General features: G+C 32.3%; 1 protein-coding gene across 4 annotated transcripts; it reads right to left on the bottom strand.

Annotated features, from left to right (window-relative positions):
• Positions 1–1175: 1175 nt before the first annotated feature.
• Positions 1176–12262, bottom strand: LOC115889367. Of its 4 annotated transcripts, none has more exons than XM_030909347.1 (8): positions 11695–12259; positions 8064–8222; positions 7698–7932; positions 2300–2671; positions 2088–2228; positions 1890–2035; positions 1617–1750; positions 1177–1560 (listed from the first exon to the last, which is right to left on the bottom strand). In XM_030909347.1, exons 3-8 carry the CDS (start codon positions 7930–7932, stop codon positions 1416–1418), a joined length of 1173 nt encoding a protein of 390 aa, XP_030765207.1. In that variant the 5' UTR covers positions 8064–8222; positions 11695–12259; the 3' UTR covers positions 1177–1415. The 4 variants fall into 4 exon arrangements, with proteins under 4 accessions (XP_030765205.1, XP_030765207.1, XP_030765208.1 ...); XM_030909348.1 differs by lacking the exon at positions 11695–12259 and adding an exon at positions 9678–9732; XM_030909345.1 differs by lacking the exon at positions 8064–8222 and having other exon boundaries at positions 1176–1560; positions 11695–12262.
• Between the last annotated feature and the right edge of the window lie 6088 nt (positions 12263–18350).

The following is an 18350-nucleotide window of genomic DNA, read 5'->3' on the forward strand; positions in this document are numbered from 1 at the left end:
TATACAGGGTGTTCCATTTAAAAAAAATCATCCCGATCCACTCACACTTTTTTGAGCCACCCTATAGAAGTTAAAATATTTTCTGGAAATACATCTTCATACATACTTTAGGTTTTCACTTAAACAAAATTCCCAAGTTTTTTATTCTAGAGGCTACAGATGCCCGACGCACTATTGCCGGACCCTGTATATCAGGTGGTGTCTAGTTGACTTGGAAATGACGATCGATGACATTCTCTATATAATTTTCTATATATAATGACAGCGATCTTCATTTCATAGCCACAAATGTCAAGGGACAACTTTTAGTCGGTTATTTATTTTTTTTTATTTTCATTTAAATCACTTAAAGCATCTGGAATTAATCATTATAATAAATCGAAAAAAAATATGACTATCAGAAAGAAAGCAAAACCAGCTATAAAAATTAATGTTACTTTTACGTGAGGAATCTCGCCACGAGGTCGCACATGTTTTTTGAAATACCCTGTATATTGAAATTATCGGACAATAAAAGATTACTTAAAAAGTAATTTATTTTATATATTTATTTATCCTTATACATATATAATCAAAACGTACAAAATGTTATTCTTACTAAAATTAATATCTATACCCTATTGTTATACCTCTAATATTCAGGGGTTTCTCCTATTAAAAATAATATACAGGGTCGCTGATATGTATGGGAACGGTCGATTATTAGGTAAACTATACGAGGTACCGCAAAAAGTTAAATATAATAGTATAGGGTTTCTAAATGTCTATTAGCGAGTAATAAATTTAGATATACACGGACGGTCATAAAGTCGCGGCACATCAAAGTTTTATTTTTTTAAATAGAGCCCTCTGTATATTATTGCATATTTCGGTTCTTCTTCAGTTCTACGCAAAAATTGAAATACACACAATATACCCCAAACCAACCGTTTCCGAGTTATTGATTTTTGAAAAAATATCACTTACCTAAACAATTCGATTGAATTAATTTTGATGTGTTTGGTTTCATTTAACGATGCCATTCTGCGAAAACTGTGATACTTGATAATATTTGACATTAGTCTTCAAGTTAGCATTTATAGATGTATAAAATGAGATTATGTCAAGTCTGGAAAATACAAAATTTTCGTTTAACATTACAAAATTAAAACTTGATAATTCGGAAATTGTTGAATTTAGCTGCATAATCGTAATACACATAAAATTATATTTGTATATTCGTCGTATATTTTACCTAAAAATCGACCGTTCCCATACATATCAGCGACTCTGTATAAACATACCGCAAACCTTTTCATATAACATGTTTCAAATTTACTTCTAGTATATATAATTACTTTTTTTGGAGACTTTTCTTGAGAATAAACTTAAGTTTTTTTATAATACTTTGTAAGAATTAAAAATAGTTTATACGCTTATGGAGATGTAGAATTAGAGACACTACTAATATCTATCTTATAATCTGAATTTCTAGAGGCTATATTATGTATGAAAGTACTATTGGTATTCTCACTTGATGATTCTGTTTCCTGATGGCTTGGCTGGACCTCGGAAATCACTCTGAAAAAAATATTACGAAAATTTGAATTGGTCCATTTTCGAGGTACCTTGCTTACTCTGGTGGAAAATACTGTTGTGGAAAATTCAGAAACGGATTTATGCTATAAGGATTATTCATTGCATAGTAAGGGTTAAAATAAGGCTGTGTGTCTAAGTTATTGTAAATTCCAAAAGATGTATCAGTGCCGTCCTGAAAAAGAAAAATAATAGACAATATTTATCTAATACTTACGAAAAATTGAATAGTAAAAAATTTTAATTAAAAAAAACCCTCTAAGGTTCTTGATTTTTGCCATGAGGTTTTTAGAATTTTAAAATTTTTCAATTACATTTCTGATGTACTGCTGATCGCAAGTTTTGCATGGTAAAGTTGATTGCATTCCACATGAAAAATAAGGCCAATTCAATCCATTCGTGCACATTGGACTTCCTTGGGGTACGGAAGAAATTTGCTGTCGACAGTCAACAACAGGTTCTAAAAATTCAATATTTTCTTAACATATTCGTGCCATATTTGTAGATATTACTTAAATTATTTGGAGTATTGCAATTTGGTCTTATCGGCTGTGGGATTGTGTTGAAAATACATATTGTACCGCACTGGCGCGATTTTGTATGAAAACATCTTAAAAATGGATACGTCTGAATGGGTATACATTGCCGTGGACCTAGTATAAAAAAAAACTAGATAATGATTTCACATAAAAAATAGAAATAAATCAAATTAAAAGATATTTACTGATTACTACACAACAGTTACTCCCGTCTATAGTGCCAGTACCATAACTGCTCACTACGTCACTGGATTTATTAAATCCTATATTATTCTTGTTAGTGTAATTCAAATTTATAGGTATATCTAGGTGATTTGTGTTGTTGATGACGTTCTTCAGACTGATGATGGTGGTGATATTACTTTTTGTAGAACTTCTGCTCTTGTCTGCATGATATAGTATATTTTCTGTTTCCATAGTATCGTAACATGACTTTCTGCAATCTGATTTGCATGCAAAAGTCTGACATTCGTAGTTGCATTGTTTGTGACAACAGTGGTTGCTGTGACATTTGACGAAATTGTTGCAGCAAGAGTTACAACAATTGTCACATCGACCTGAAAAAAATTGAAATATTTTTTAAAGCACTATTTATCGTCTTTTAATTAATTGTTATTATTGTAGACTATACAGGGTGCGTTTTTATGATGTTCTCTATGCAGTAGCGTTGCAAATTCTGCTCCCCCGCCCCCCCCCGTAAACTTTGTTAGCCTCCCCCCTAAGTATACTCAAAAATTCCTTCAAATACATCATTATTGTGATATCTGCTTGAAACATATTTTTTAACAAGAACCACGATGTGATATTTTTTTATATTTTGATAATTATTGTTTCAACATTTATTTATTTATTATTATAGTACTCTTAAAATACTTAAACTAGAAAACAAACATTTATGCTTCTAATTAATCAAAGTTTTGTTAAAAAAAAAACAACTCAACATTTTACTACTAATAATTAAAACACAAATGTGAACAAGAAGTTTTAAATATTTATGAAGTACCCTATGGTATATTAGAAAGTCTATTCCTATTTCCTCAACCTTAACAAAAGGAACTTGTTTACGAGGCTGTCAAAATCTACCTCTTTTGCTCGATCATTCTTAACTGATATTATGGCCAGTGAGCTTAGGTGATTTTGGGACATAGTAGAACTCGCAAAACTTTTTATTATTTTCAGCTTAGAAGAAGTTCTTTCTGTTCAGCTGATGTTACAGGGAGAACCAAAAATAACTGGAATACAGTGCAAATATCAGGTATACTGCAAATCAGTAATTGTTTTTTTTTCAAAAATAAAATCAGAAAACTTTCTGATACTGTGAAATTTTTGATTTTTTCATAAAGTAAATTTTTTGCTTGAATTAGCTCCCATGCTAGATTTTGTGTTAGGTCGTTAGAATATTTGTCTACTAATACTTTGGCATTAGCTAAGATATCAGATTCCTGGGATTTTAACAGTTTGTGGATTTAAAATTTCAAATTTTGAATAAATATTTTGATTCTAAACTGAGTTATTATTATATCCAAACAAGCATAAAAAACTGTGACTTTTAAACGACTTTTAGGATTTTCAATGGGCTCATCAGCTGCTATTTCATCAAAAAAAGTTTTGACTCTACGAACTCTTTTGTTTTTTAACTGAGGTTCAATATTTCAAGATTTCGCAATTGAAATTGATAGCTCATACACACTTTCAAAATTGTCCCTAAGATTTTCTATTTTAACAAGAACTCCTGATATTAGATCTGTGGCCAGTCCTATGTCAATATCATTTTTTTGTAAGCATTTTGAAAGCAAGTTAGTATTTTCCAATATTGTACCTTACCTAATTTAGTAACAAAATAAATTCGAAATTTTCTATTTTATCTTGTAACATCTTGGCCTCATTTCTATCAGTACGTTTTTTCAGTATTACAGCTACTATTTACAACTAAACCAAATTTCAAATTAACCGGTACAATAATTATTATCATTATACCTGTAGAGAATAATGTAGTGTAAAATAATTGTTTTATATCAGCCTAATTATTGCTGAAAAAAGGATTGTGTGCCTAAATGTAATTTCAGTTTTCGGTTTGTTTGATAATTGTTTTTGAAGGATGAAGGGGGCCCCCGCGCCACGCGAGGTCCGCGGGGGCGTTTGCCACGCGCCTGTCTCTATGGGTATCTCCAACAGCAGCAATGGAGGTCATTCTAGATCTAACACCATTGCACATTGTCATCGGTAGATATGCCAAGGCGACAATGATTAGAATCATCACTAACGGAATCAGTACTGGGAGAATTGTCAGATCAGGGGTCAAACCCAAAAACAACCCTCAAAAAGGAAATACCTCTCCTGCAACTCCCAGTGGATGATATGCCAAGAATGTACAACTTTGAGAAGCACCTCAATGTAGTATTGAGCAATAAAAAGGATTGGAAGAGAGAAACGTCTGCTCAGCAGTTAAAAGACCATACCATAACTTGGTATACTAATGCTTCCAAACCCAATGCGGGAACAGGTATTGGAGTATTTGGGCTGAGAACTAAATACTTCGAACCAATGTGCACCTACCCTAGGCAGAAATCTACGCTATCGAAAGATGCGTACAACTTATCTTAGCTACGAACTATCGGAAACAAGAAATAGCTACCTTATCTGATAGTCAAGCAACACTAAACGCAATCAACTCAGTAACCATCAATTCGAAGTTGGTCAAAGAATGCATAGAGAAGCTGAATAAATTAAGCAAAGAAAACAAAGTCCTCCTACTCTGGGTGCCTGCTCACCAAGGGATAGAAGGTAATGAAAAAGCAAATGATCTAACTAGAAAAGGAGCGAACACTCCACTAACTGGACCAGAACCGTTCTGCTTCCCCAGTGGCAACCAACTAAAAGCGGAACTCAAGAACTTGGACTCCATCCGCAACCTGGAGTGGGAATCTTGCAACGGTCTAAGACACTCGAAGAAGTTTCTGAGGGCTTACGACCAAGAAAAATCAAAGATCTTTCTGGATTTAATTAAGAAGAATCTTCGGATTGTCACGGTGTTTTTAACACGACACTGTCTTCTCAATGAACACCTCAGTAGATTGAAACTAAGAAGAAACGGCGAATGCAGATTCTGTGGGGAAAATGGGAAAACACCAGAACACTTCATCACTGAGTGCGCCGAGACGACAACCATTCGTGCCATGAACTTTTGTACAACTGATATTGGAGATGGAGAACTACCCTCTGTAAAACCGTCCCAGATACTGGCTTTTGTCAAAGCCCTGGAACTGTATGATGAGTTATAACTCAAGAAAGGGGGACACAATAGATCTGGAAGATCGCAGTGATTAACCCCCCTGCCAGTCATTCTAAAATGGGTATCTCGGTAACTACTGTAAGCTAGAAAGTCTGTTAAATGGGGAAAGAATTGCAGTTTTGTCAGGACAAGCATATGCGCCTATCGGATTTTGAAAAAGTTTATGGTCTGCGATATTTGAAAAAAAAAATTTCGGCTATTTTAACAATGCCCTCTAAGTAGTTCCATTATAATCAATTTTAGACAAAAAGTTTTCAGAAAAGAGTTGTAGATAATCATCTTTAATGACATTTTGTTCTTTTTTTTCTAAAACCTGTAATATTTGAGATATGAGAGAAACATATGTTTTTAGATGTTTTTATGATTAATTTTTTTTATTAAAAGTCAAAAACAATTAGTACTATACGTCATTGACTTACTTTTCAGTAGCGTCTCCGGAATTGATGTTATTAAATTAATTATTATAACTCATCTCTTTTTATTTGACGTCTTGCGTCTCAAAAGTGGCTCACCCATATATTTACTTATTCATAAAAAGATGCTTTTTCCAATTATGCTAATGAGCCACCCTTGTTTTATTTGAAAAAATTGAGATATGATTAAAAATACGATTTGGGCATCCTTTTAACCGACAAGGTCAACACACGAAAAACACTAGACGATTAAATCTATTTTTCCAAGTCTCCTTGATTAATAATTAGTGTTTTTAACACAGCCATGGCACTCTAGATGAAATTTAAATACGATTTTTTTTTAAAGCGAAAATGTCAAAAATTCATTCGTCATTGTACTCGCAGAGTGTCATTTTCTATCGAATAAAATAGAAATATACCGGGGGTGCCATTTGAAAATCAAAAGTTATAGTCGTATCCGGTGAAACAGGAAATGAACAAAAACAATTGAATACGTCGATCAATCCTAATTTATGTCATATACTAACATACCAAACGGTATACTGGGTGCGCCTCAAAGGAGGCTCACCCCTATCACTGTTTAATTTTTTCAGATAAAAAAATTTGATATGTTAGTATGTTAGAAATTTGGTATGTTAAGTATGTGACATACATTGGGATTGATTGACGTATTCAATTCTTTTCGGTCACCTCCTGATTCACCGGAAATGTTTACAACTTTTGATTTTTAAATGGTACCCTTCGTATTTTTTTACTTTCTTCGATAGAAAATGACACTCTGAGTAGAATGGCATATCTAGTATATGTTAACTGTTGACATCTTCGCAAAAATCGTATTTTAAATTTTAATTTATTTAGAGTTCCATGGCTGTGTTAAAAACATTAATATTTAATCAAGGAATCTTAGAAAAATAGATCGTTTAATGTTTTTAGTTCGGTTTTTAGTGTTTTGTCCTGACCAGTTAAAAGATGCCCAAATCGGTATTTTTAATTATAATTTAATTTTTTCAAATGTAACGAGGGTGGCTCATTAGCATATTTTGAAAACGCATTTTTTTACGAATAATTTGGTACCACATACTTGGTGTTTCGAGTCAAATTGTCATTATGAACCGCATGTTACAATTTAACATAAACCATATGCGAAAATGTCAAAAGTTAACATATTATTATATGGCATGCTATTCAGAGTTTCATTTTATTGTAATAAAGTTGTATTTTATTGTTAATAAAATAAAAAAATACCGAGGGTGCCATTTAAAAATCAAAAGTTGTAGTAATTTCCGGTTAAACAGGAAGGGACCGTAAACAAATGAATACGTCAATCAATCCTAATTTATGTCATATACTAACATACCAAATCTAGTTTTTTATCTGAAAAAATAAATAAGTTATAGGGGTAAGCCAATTTTTAGACGCACCCGGTATAGTAAAATAGCGAGGGTGCCATTTAAAAACCAAAAGTTGTAGTCATTTCCGGTGTAACAGGAAGTGACCGAAAATAATTGAATACGTCGATCAGTCCTAATTTATCTCATAAACTAACATACCAAATCTCGTTTTTTTATCTTAAAAAATAAAAAAGTTACAGAGGTGAGTAATGACATTTTGGCCTCTGATTATAATTTTTCAAGAGATTTTGTGGTTATAAATAAAATATTTATGGTTTTATAAGCTAATTATTCCACTAAATTCGAGGTTCCGAATGAGGCTATAGGAATATTAAAAAAAGTGTCACTTGTGTGTGTATCACTGCATAATATTGCCACTTGCTATCAATACGCAAACTTCTATCTTTCAAGAATTTTAGAAAAAAAAATGCTTAGCTTCTTTTATATTTATTAATAAAAGTACCATTGAAAAAACATTCAAACTTACCACTACAAGTACTATATTGACATCTGTCACAATTACAAGCTGAACAACTTTTATCGAACTCACAACCTGTTGAGTACCTTTTTATACGCATTTGGACACATTGCACGTAGTCCCCTCGTAACTTCTTCAAAGCTTCGCATTTTTTTTCGTGATACCTTTTTTGTTTCAAACAATCCTCTGCACATGCTTCGCTAATCAGTAGGACAATTAAACCTACGATCCAAATCTGTTTCATCTGAAAATACCACTTATTTTAGATATATTTTCCGAAAGACCTTTTTTTTTAGGGAAATCTAATATTTCGAATTTCAACTTCCTATTTTAAATTTTCTACCAAAAAAAAATTGATAAAAACTAGAAAATTACCTTTTTTCAATTTTTTGCCACACTTTAAATTCTATATTACATTCAACTAATTTATGCAGCTGTCTGACTTGTCACTTGCTAAACTAAGCTCACAGGATGATATCTTACTGTGTGTCTATATAATCTCAGCATATTGACTTAGCAGAAAAGGGAAAAAATCTGAAATGTAGGACAAGGAAATTGGCAATGGTGCAGTTTTGTTGAGACATCAACGAAACTCTCAAATAGATAATATTATGCACCTTGTTACATCATCGAGTAACTGAAAAAAAAATCCGAAAATTATATTTCTTTTGGTAAAAATTGGTGCAGAATCAATTTAGCATACGAAAAATTTTAAAATCTACATACCTGGTGCGTCATAAAAGTGTCTCACCCCTTTAACTTTTTTATTTTTTCAGATAAAAAATGGAGATTTGGTACGTTAGTATATGACATAAATTAGGATTGATTGACGTATTCAATTGTTTCACCGGAAATGACTACAACTTTTTATTTTTATAAATGGCACCCTTGGTATTTTTTACTTTATTCCATATAAAATAAAACTCTGAATAGAATGACATATCATATGTCAACTTTTGACATTTTCGCGTATGATTTATTTGAAATTATAACTTGCAGTTCGTAACCAAAATTTGACTCGAAATATCAAGTGTGGTATCAAATTATTCGTAAAAAAATGCTTTTTCCAAATATGCTAATGAGCCACCTTCGTTCCATTTGAAAAAATTGAGATATGATTAAAAATACGGTTTAAGCATTTTCTAACTGGCCAGGACAAGACACTAAAACATTAGACGATCAAATCTATTTTTCCAAGCCTCCTTGATTAAGAATTAGTGTTTTTAGCATAGCCATGGCACTCTAGATTGAATTTTAAAATACAATTTTTTATTAAGCGAGAATGCCAAAAGTAGTCATATGATATGTCATTCTATTCAGAATGTCATTTTCTATCGAATAAAGTAAAAAAATACCGAGGGTGCCATTTAAAAATCAAAAGTTGTAGTCATTTCCGGTGAAACAGGAAGTGACCAAAAACAATTAAATACGTCAATCAATCCTAATTTATGTCATATTCTAACACACTGAAAAAATAAAAAAGATATAGGGGTGAGCTACTTTTGAGACGCATCCGGTATATAAAATGCTAATGTTTATCTGTGTTGTCTCTACTGAAGTAACGACTTGCTCTAGAAAGTTTTTTTACTAAAAAAAACTTTTTTTACTTTTAGTAAAAAAAAACTTTTTTTACTAAAAGATAGCTAATTGTCTCTTCTAAAAACTGTCGTCGCCGGATTTTTTGTTTTTCATTTAAATAAAAAAAAATAAAAAACTATTTTTTTTCCTGATGTGGTAGCGGATGCGCCAGGCTTCAACTAGTATGGAAATAATTACTGAATTATTTTTCACATTTATGTTTAATAAAATAAATTGTATAATTTAGGTATTTATTTACTGGTAAATCTATTATACTTTAGATAAAAAAATTAAAAAAAATAAATCAATAATTTAAAGCAAAATTTTACCTTCCATTTTTGGAACATCTGTACACTTTTAAGTTTCAATAATAAATAAACAGTCTGGCATAGACTTGCACGAATTACCTACCTGCTATTGAGGGTAAGTCCCAATTACCACCTCCAGTTTTGTATGCAGGAAATGGAAGTAAGTCAAAGCTATAAATTTATAAATTTCGCATAAATATCAAATGTATGGGATATTTATACAGGGTCCGGCAATAGTGCGTCGGGCATCTGTAGCTCCTAGAATGAAAAACTTGGGACTTTTGTTAAAGTGCAAACCTAAAGCATGTACGAGGATGTATTTCAGGAAAATATTTTAACTTCTATAGGGTGGCTCAAATGTATGGATCGGGATGATTTTTTTTAAACGGAACATCCTGTATATTATTGCATTTTTGGCTTTCTTTACATTACTTCATCACTTTACATCATCCTAAGATACGAGTAAATATATTTGGATAATTTCAGAGTTTTTTTAACCATCCTTACAAATGAAGGGTCCAGGGGAAAAACATGATAAGCGCCATTTCACCGATTTTACAGGAAAGCACTGGACGGCTGGTAGTTATTAAGTTCTCGCCGTGTAATCTTTATTTTTACTAGGAATATATCATAGGATTTAACAACTTAATGCCCTGCAGTTGGTTAGGTTGCCCTGCAGTTGGTTATACATTTTGTAGGGACCAGTTAGACCTACTATAATATTGTAAAATCCCAAAATTAAGAAATTGGCGCTTATCAAGTTTTCCCTGTACCCTTCAAAAGCAAGAACTGTTCTGAAATCAAACTATATTAGGTATTTACTTTAGATAGTCTATGTGATACTCTAATTCTATGCGAAATTTTCTAAAATATATAATAATTTTTCTTTGTTTTTTATATATTATTTTTTTATTATTTTTATTTTACTCATTACAAACACCTATTGAGGTAGCTACATGTAAAGGCCTAAAGAAAACAAATACAATTACAGTTACTTAAAACTAGACATGTACTACAAAAGTACATAAAAATAATATAAATAAAGTATATATAACAATAAATAAAGTAAATAAGAATAAAGTACATAACATTTAATTTATAAAATGTGCAATAAAAAAACAATGAAACCTATCACGCCAGAATTGTCTCCTGATGCACCAACAAGATGCGCTTGAGTTCGCCAAACTTAATGCTAAACATATCGGGAATTGTGTTCCCAGACAACATATCATTACAAATGGTGAGCATAAACGTGAATGGCGAGGGGCTTCCAACATCAATGTAAAAAAGATTAAACTTACTCACTTTTAAAGTATCAAAATATTTGGTACCCTAAACTTGATGCTATTAATCAGACCACAGTCAGCATATTTTAAATTATTAAGAATGTTATATACAAAGATGACAGCCCGTGTCCTTCTAGAGGTCAGCGAAGTTAACTGAAATGTTTCCAACATTGATCTGTAAGAGATCATTGTTGGATACATGTTGTTTCTTTTAATGTAAATATAACGAAGGAAACGTTCTTGAACCTTCTCAATCTCGTTACTGTGGGTGTAACAATTGGGAGACCAGTTATTTGATGCATATTCAAGATGCGGTCTTACAAGAGAGGTATAAAGTCTTGTAGTTGACTGCATATCGAAATCTTTACTATTACGCATAACAAATTAAATTTAAAATTGTCCTGAAAAATCACTCCTAGGTCTTTAACTTCCTTACACCTCACAACCTTACAATTTCCAATGTAGTAGTCTTCAATGACTGTATTGATCCTCCGGGAAAAAGAAACAACACAACACTTTTTAGTATTAACAAGCATCTTGTTCTCCTTAAACCAGTCCAGAGCCAATTTCAAATCAGTTTGGAGAGCCCTAGTATCATCAATATTATTAATTGGTTTAAATAATTTAAAATCATCCGCAAACAACAGCCTCAAAGACACCCTCAGACTCTCAGGCAAATCATTAATAAAGATTATAAAACAAAAGAGGGCCCAATATACTGCCCTGGGGTACCCCGGAGGTGGCAACATATTGATTGGAATAAACATTAGGTACCTATCTTAACTCTTTGAACTCTCGAAGTTAAGTATGAAGTTAAAAACCACAGCGACTCACCGTCCCGAGATCTGCCAGTTTTTCAATCATAACACAAAAATACACCTTATCATAAGCATTTGCACAGTCTGTATATATGACATCAAGTTGCTGTTTGTTTGATATTGCCTTCGATACATGTTCAGAGAACACACATAGGTTTGTAACTGTTGACCTTCACGGCAGGAAACCTGTTGATATTTTGAAATTCTATCAGATATAAATGAGTATATGTAGTTATATATAATTCTCTGAAATATTTTAGCCAGACTATTTAATAAGCTGATAGGTCGATAATCGTGAACATTCTCCATCTTTCCCTTTTTAAATATAGGTGTTACAGTGGCTTCGTTAAGCTTGTCAGGAAAATATCCCTGTTTCAGAGCTAAATTAAAAATATGTTTAAGTATTAGATGGAGAATTAAAAAATTAACATTTTGTGTATTTAAAGTATCCCACATTTTTCATGATTTCGCAGATACACGCAGTATTATTTCATATCTAAACGGTAAAACAGGAGAGAAAAATCATTTGTTGGCTTTGATAAAAAATTACTCTGGAAAATGCCATATCAAATATAAAACCGCTAATATCTGCGAAACCGTTAAAAATTTTGAAATACTCTAAACACAAAACATGTTCATTTTTGAATTCTCCATCTATTAAAGAAATAATATACCTAGTGTTCTATTTAAAAAAATAACGAAGAAAATTTATGTTATATTTCAGAGTATGGCATAGAATTTTGAATAACCGAAATATGAAGGGAGACAAAAAATGCAACATTTTCAAGGCTAGGACAAATCTGTATGTACCATTGTTAGTTTCATAAAAAAATCTTTTATCGTGATATGAAAATCGAATCTTTGTATCTTTACTCATAAAAGAGAAACCACATAAAACACGAAAATGGTACACCCTGTGGTTATTAACGATTTTATTGTATTATCCTATTAATACAAACTTTTATGTAACCACTCAGTGGGTTAGTTTGTAGAACTTTATGTGATTTACGTAAATATAGATTGATATAGTTTTTTCGTAAATTCTTTACGTGAAATTCCGAGTTTTCAATGTTTACCTTCAATATTCGTAGTCCAAAGTTATAAAAAAAATTACTGGCCTATAATTTTAGTGTTGAAGATTTTAACTGATCTTATGGCGCATTCTCACGACTCGTGTACTTGACAAACATTTGTAATTGATATACAGGGTATACATGGTGCGTCGGGTATCTATATCAGAATTTGTGAGTTATTTATTATAGGAACTACGCCGCATTCCCGCCAGACCATGTATGCCAATAAAAATACTTGCCAAGTAGACGAGTCGTGAGAATGCGCCTTTAAGAGAACTATTTACATTATTGCAAATGTGTATTTGGCTGAACAAATAGCGCTTTATTATTTCTTGCTTTGATAAGAATTTATGTGAGGTAATTTTTATAAGTACACTCGATAGTGCAATGAACTGAATGGTTTAAGTACCTATACATATTTAGGTCAAAACATACAATGCAATGGTGGAATATACAATAGTATTAAAATTGAAATAAGTGTAAACTCTAAAAAGACATATGTTTTATTATATACACTGCTCGGCAAAACTAATGCACACTGAAAAACATATTACATAACAAAAAAATACCTACATAGATTAGGTATATGAAATAGTTCTAAACCATCTCTATACTCTATAGGCTTGGTGAATTTCAGTTGACTTCAAAAAATTCCGACCGTAGCGCTGTATACGGCAAAAATCAGAAGTTTTCACTATGTACTTCACGCCGTCCCGGTTACAGTTGATCGATAATATTGAAATCGTGGCTTTGTCATAATATCTAAGTATTTTAGATTTTTGCTAGTGCAGTTATTGAAACTAAAACACTCAGGTACGAGGTTTGTGTGATATAATGCTGATAGACTGAGAGCTGGCTACATAAAAAACCTCATCATCGTTATATGGCTAATTTTTCTTGTGAAGCATCCTTTTGTGTAGCCATTGTGAAATAGTCATGTCTGCCAGCGCGATCCCGGGGCTTAAAGGGGGGGCGGCCAATCGAAAGGGTGAAATTTTGCTCTGCTGAAGAGAGCAAGTAGCTTTTATTTATTATTATGAAACGTGTAAAATTGTTGCCAGACATTTTTCTCGCGGCTAAAATGCCGGCAGAAAACGCAACGCGAAAGAGGCATGGAATTTCGACAAAAAAATCATCACATACATCAAAACAAAATATATCAAAAAGACATCGCATGTTGATTGGTTGAATGTCATGTTTATTGTTTATTTATTTAAAAAGCCGTATGCCAAAGGGCAGACAAAAAAATAGTGGCTTAATCAGCCGTTATCAAAAGTGCGATATTACTCTACAGGGTGAATCTTGAAAAGTGCAAATATTTTCAGAGCTGGTAGATCTCCATAAAAGAAACATATTTTCTTTTTACAGTTTTCCAAAGTTTGAAAATTGTGAGCCACCTGTTTTTTTTCTGTATTTGCATTCATCCTTTCTAGTGTCGTAGTCATAGAGTAAAGCCATAAGCATGGTAGGTTAAGAAATAATTATCCTGTGGGTAAATTTGCGGTGAACAGGCAGTTCTAAAAAAGTTGTCTAAAATATACAGGAAAGGTTAAAAAACAATGCACGATTTTCTACATCTCTTTTTGCGAAAAAAAACTCATAGACGTGTTCCTGGGGTCGAAATATATCACCCTTAAAAGTATTTGCACTTATTTAAGACTCATCCTCTATAAGCGTTTTCAGGAAACGCTCGACGCGTTATCAATAGAAACATAATACATGTCACTCTAAAACAAAAGAAAAACATGTAAAACACAAATTTTACGGTGCAGATATCGACTCAGAGGAAGACTTGCGAGAGTGAGGATTTGTAGTACGATGAGTCAGATACAAATAGTGAGACAGAACAGCAAATATATGATATCTGTTATTGAAATAATAAAAAAATATATTTATAATATAATCGTATACCTGATTTATCTATAATTAAATGGATGAAGCGGCGAGCGTTCCCTGAAAGCGCTAGAGTAATATCGCGCTTTGATAACTGTTTGCAGCTGATTTAGCCACGATCTTTTTGTCTGCCCGTTTGCATACAACTTTTAAAATAAATAAATATGACATTCAACCAGTCGGCATGCATGTATGCCATATTTTGTTCTTCAAATTTAATTTTTTAATAATTTTTAAAATTTCATGCTTCTTTCGTGCGTTGTCTATGCCGACAGTCATTTAGCGACTAGAAAAATGTCTGCCAACAATTTTCCACATTTCTTAATAATAAATAAAAGCTATTTTCGCAATTATAACTCGTGTACCTTATAAAATTTTTAGTATCAAAATTTCACCCATTCGATTGGCCGCCCCCGCTTTAAGCTCCAGGATCGCGCTGGTAGACATGACTATTTCATAATGGCTACACAAAAGGATACTTCACACAAAAAATTAGCCATTTAACGATAATAAAATTTTTTATGTAGCCAGCTCTTAGACTATGATTCCGGTAGTAAAAATTACGTGGAAAAGAACTAGAACTGGGCGTCGCATTGTGTTCTGACCAGGGACGCGCCAAGTATTTTCGGCGCCGTCGTGCGAAATAAGGGTAGGCGCCTTTCTCCAATATTATAATATTAAGCCAAAATTTCCAATGACCAGCGGCGCGGCGCTCGACATTGGTGGATAATATATTTTCACCACTGGCGTTCATAGATAAAAGTATTACTTAAATTTTATGTTAATTTGTTGATAAATTCCAAAAAATGGTTTTATTATTTTTTAAAGTTAGGTGACCGCAGGCGCCTTTTAGGACTTTGGCGCCGTCGTGCGCCGCACAACCTTGCCTATATGGACGGGTCCCTGGTTCTGACAATTTCAAATGTTAGTAAAACTGCCGAAAAAATGTTAACGCGTAAAGGAGGACGTAATTACGTGGTTGTTAGGTGCAATAACATTCAATAACTTATAGTCCAAGAACCCAGAGCGATCTGACATCTATTTTTACAAGGATGACACCTTAGGCTCTCAGTAGTGCTCTAATGTGCTTTGAATACCGGCGTGTTTGGGGATTTCGCCCTGTGACACCTTGGCAGATACAGGGTGAGAAAGGTAACTAAAATTAAGAGTTACTTAACTTAAATTTGTATGGCTGATTTTTTTATAAATATTGTAGAATATTACTCTGAAGTAGTATCAAAAGTATCAGACACTTTCCATGGACCTGAACTTTTATCAGACGATAGCAAATCAAAAAGTGGATCTTTGATAAGGATAGACTTTATCAAAGCTCCATAAAATATAAATGAACGTTTCTTATAACTTTTACATATCTGATTTTTACATATGCTATTAAGACAGCTATTATAAAGTTATATTTAATCACTCAAACAGATTGTAATGACCAAACATCCTCTAAACACAAAAATTATTCAGCCGTGACTATTAGGGCGGTAGAACTATGCGCAAGCGTTTCCGAGTAAAGTATTTAAATATTTTAAAAATACTTACTGCTTTCGGTTATTTTTGCATCTCTATTTAAATCAAATGAGCTTTTTATTAAAGTAATAATTAACTGTGGTGCCCGGTGGCGTAAAGGTGCAGGTTCTCGTCTACCAATCTGAAGGTAGTGGGTTCGATTCCCACACCCGGCATTTCGTCAGCCGACTATTTTTATTAAAATAAAAATAGTTTGGGTACCTAGGTCGACTCAGCCTTAAATGAGTACTTGGGATTCACAATCCTGAGGTAATAATAGGCGGTTGAAGCGTAGTGCTAGCCACATTACCTTCCTTGTATACCGAACGGCTCTAGTATGGCAAGCTGTACCTTGCTACTCCCAAGGCGTTTAACGCTATATACGGGAGCTATTATTATTATTATAATTAATAATTATTAAAGTAAATTAATTTATTGCATATAAACTACTCGATATTAAATTATCGCATATTTTCTAAACAAATATTAATCTGAAAAACAAAAGTCACCTTGAATTCTCTGACTTCCGTTTTTAAATAGTTTGGATACTATAAATATATATATATATATATATATATATATATATATATATATATATATATATATATATATATATATATATATATATATATATATATATATATATATATATTAGATACTGTAAAGGGAAATATTCGAAAATAAGTCTGGGGGGTGACATGCAATTTTTAGTCGACCGATTATTTAGATGTAAAAGTGAAAACAATAGATACTGGAGCCGATCGGCCGACTATTATTTGACTGCATGTGAGCACGGCTCTATAAGAACTCTATTGGTTACAAATCTGCAATTAATTAGTCGGCCGACTAAGAATTGCCTGTCACCCCTAGATTTATTTTCGAATATTTCCTTTTACAGTATCCAAACTATTTAAAAACGTAAGTCAGAGAATTCAAGGTGTCTTAATATTTTTTTTAGAAAATATGCGATAATGGTTTTGAGTAGTTTATATGCAATAAATTAATTTACTTTAATAATTAATAACTATTACTTTAATAAAAAAGCTCATCTTATTCAAATAGGGATGCAAAAATAATCGAAAGCAGTAAGTATTTTTAAAATATTTAAATACTTTACTTGGAAACGCATGCGCATAGTTCTCCCGCGCTCATAGTCACGGCTGAATAATTTTTGTGTTTAGATTTTTGGGCATTACAATCTGTCTGACTGATTAAATATAACTTTACTAGCATGTACCCGCAACTTCGTTCGCGTCGAATTAATCATTTGTAATGGTGATGATAAAGCAAAGCAAGAATTTCCATTAACATACAAACTGGATAAAATTTTCTCACATATATGTCAGCATGAGAAAAAACAATAGGGCGATATTATTATATAACTTGGTAATATTTGAGGGGTAGTTTCATCTCGTTGGAATTTGACTTTCGAAAAATCCGTTTGCCAGAAATAAGCTTTTTACGTCAAGCAGTTTAAGCAGAATCGTGATTACTCATATTTTGGTGTATATGGTCATATGTTCATATTTTATGAAACGTGGTCATATTTTATGAAACAACATTCAGTGGTCATATTTTATGAAAAAACCCTGTATAAAATTTTAAAAAATCTTAAAATATGTAAAACAACAAAATAAAACATACGTGTTTAAGAGTTTTTCCTAAAAACTCACTGGTTTTTAAATAAAAAATATTCTAATATTTCAGGGGTGGTTTCAACCCCTTTGAATTCGAGTTTCGAAAAATCCCTTCTTATCGAACCTCTACACCCTAAAGTCAATCCGTTTTCCAAAAATCATTAATCAATGACGAGATTTTTCACACCAGATTTTTCACATCCCAGTTACATTTATAAAAAATCTTAAAACATGTAAAAAACAAAATAAAATATACGTGTTTAAGCGTTTTTTCGGAAACTTGACCGTTTTTTAAATAAAATATTGTAATATTCCACCCCCCCCCCCCCTTTTACCCCCTTAGGGGATAAATTTTAAAAATTCCTTTCTTATCTCACGTAAACATCATAAAAGAAACCCTTGTGCAAAATTTCAGTTTTCTAGGGTTAAGGGTTTGGTCTGGGCGTTGATGAGTCAGTGATCAGTCAGGACTTAGAGATTTATATATATATAATAGTATAGATAATAGCTGTCTTAATAACATATGTAAAAATCAGACATGTAAAAATAAG

Source organism: Sitophilus oryzae, unplaced genomic scaffold, assembly GCF_002938485.1.
Source record: "Sitophilus oryzae breed Bouriz unplaced genomic scaffold, Soryzae_2.0 scaffold_813_pilon_pilon, whole genome shotgun sequence".
NCBI lineage: Eukaryota > Metazoa > Arthropoda > Insecta > Coleoptera > Curculionidae > Sitophilus > Sitophilus oryzae.

Coding starts and splice junctions, on each gene's coding strand:
- LOC115889367 (XM_030909345.1), bottom strand. CDS start 11,724: ATGATTGAAAAACTGGCAGATCTCGGGACG. Junction 2,672..7,697: donor TCAATATAGTACTTGTAGTG/GTAAGTTTGAAT, acceptor AATTTTTTTCAG/GTCGATGTGACAATTGTTGT. Junction 1,751..1,889: donor ATCAGCAGTACATCAGAAAT/GTAATTGAAAAA, acceptor TTTCTTTTTCAG/GACGGCACTGATACATCTTT.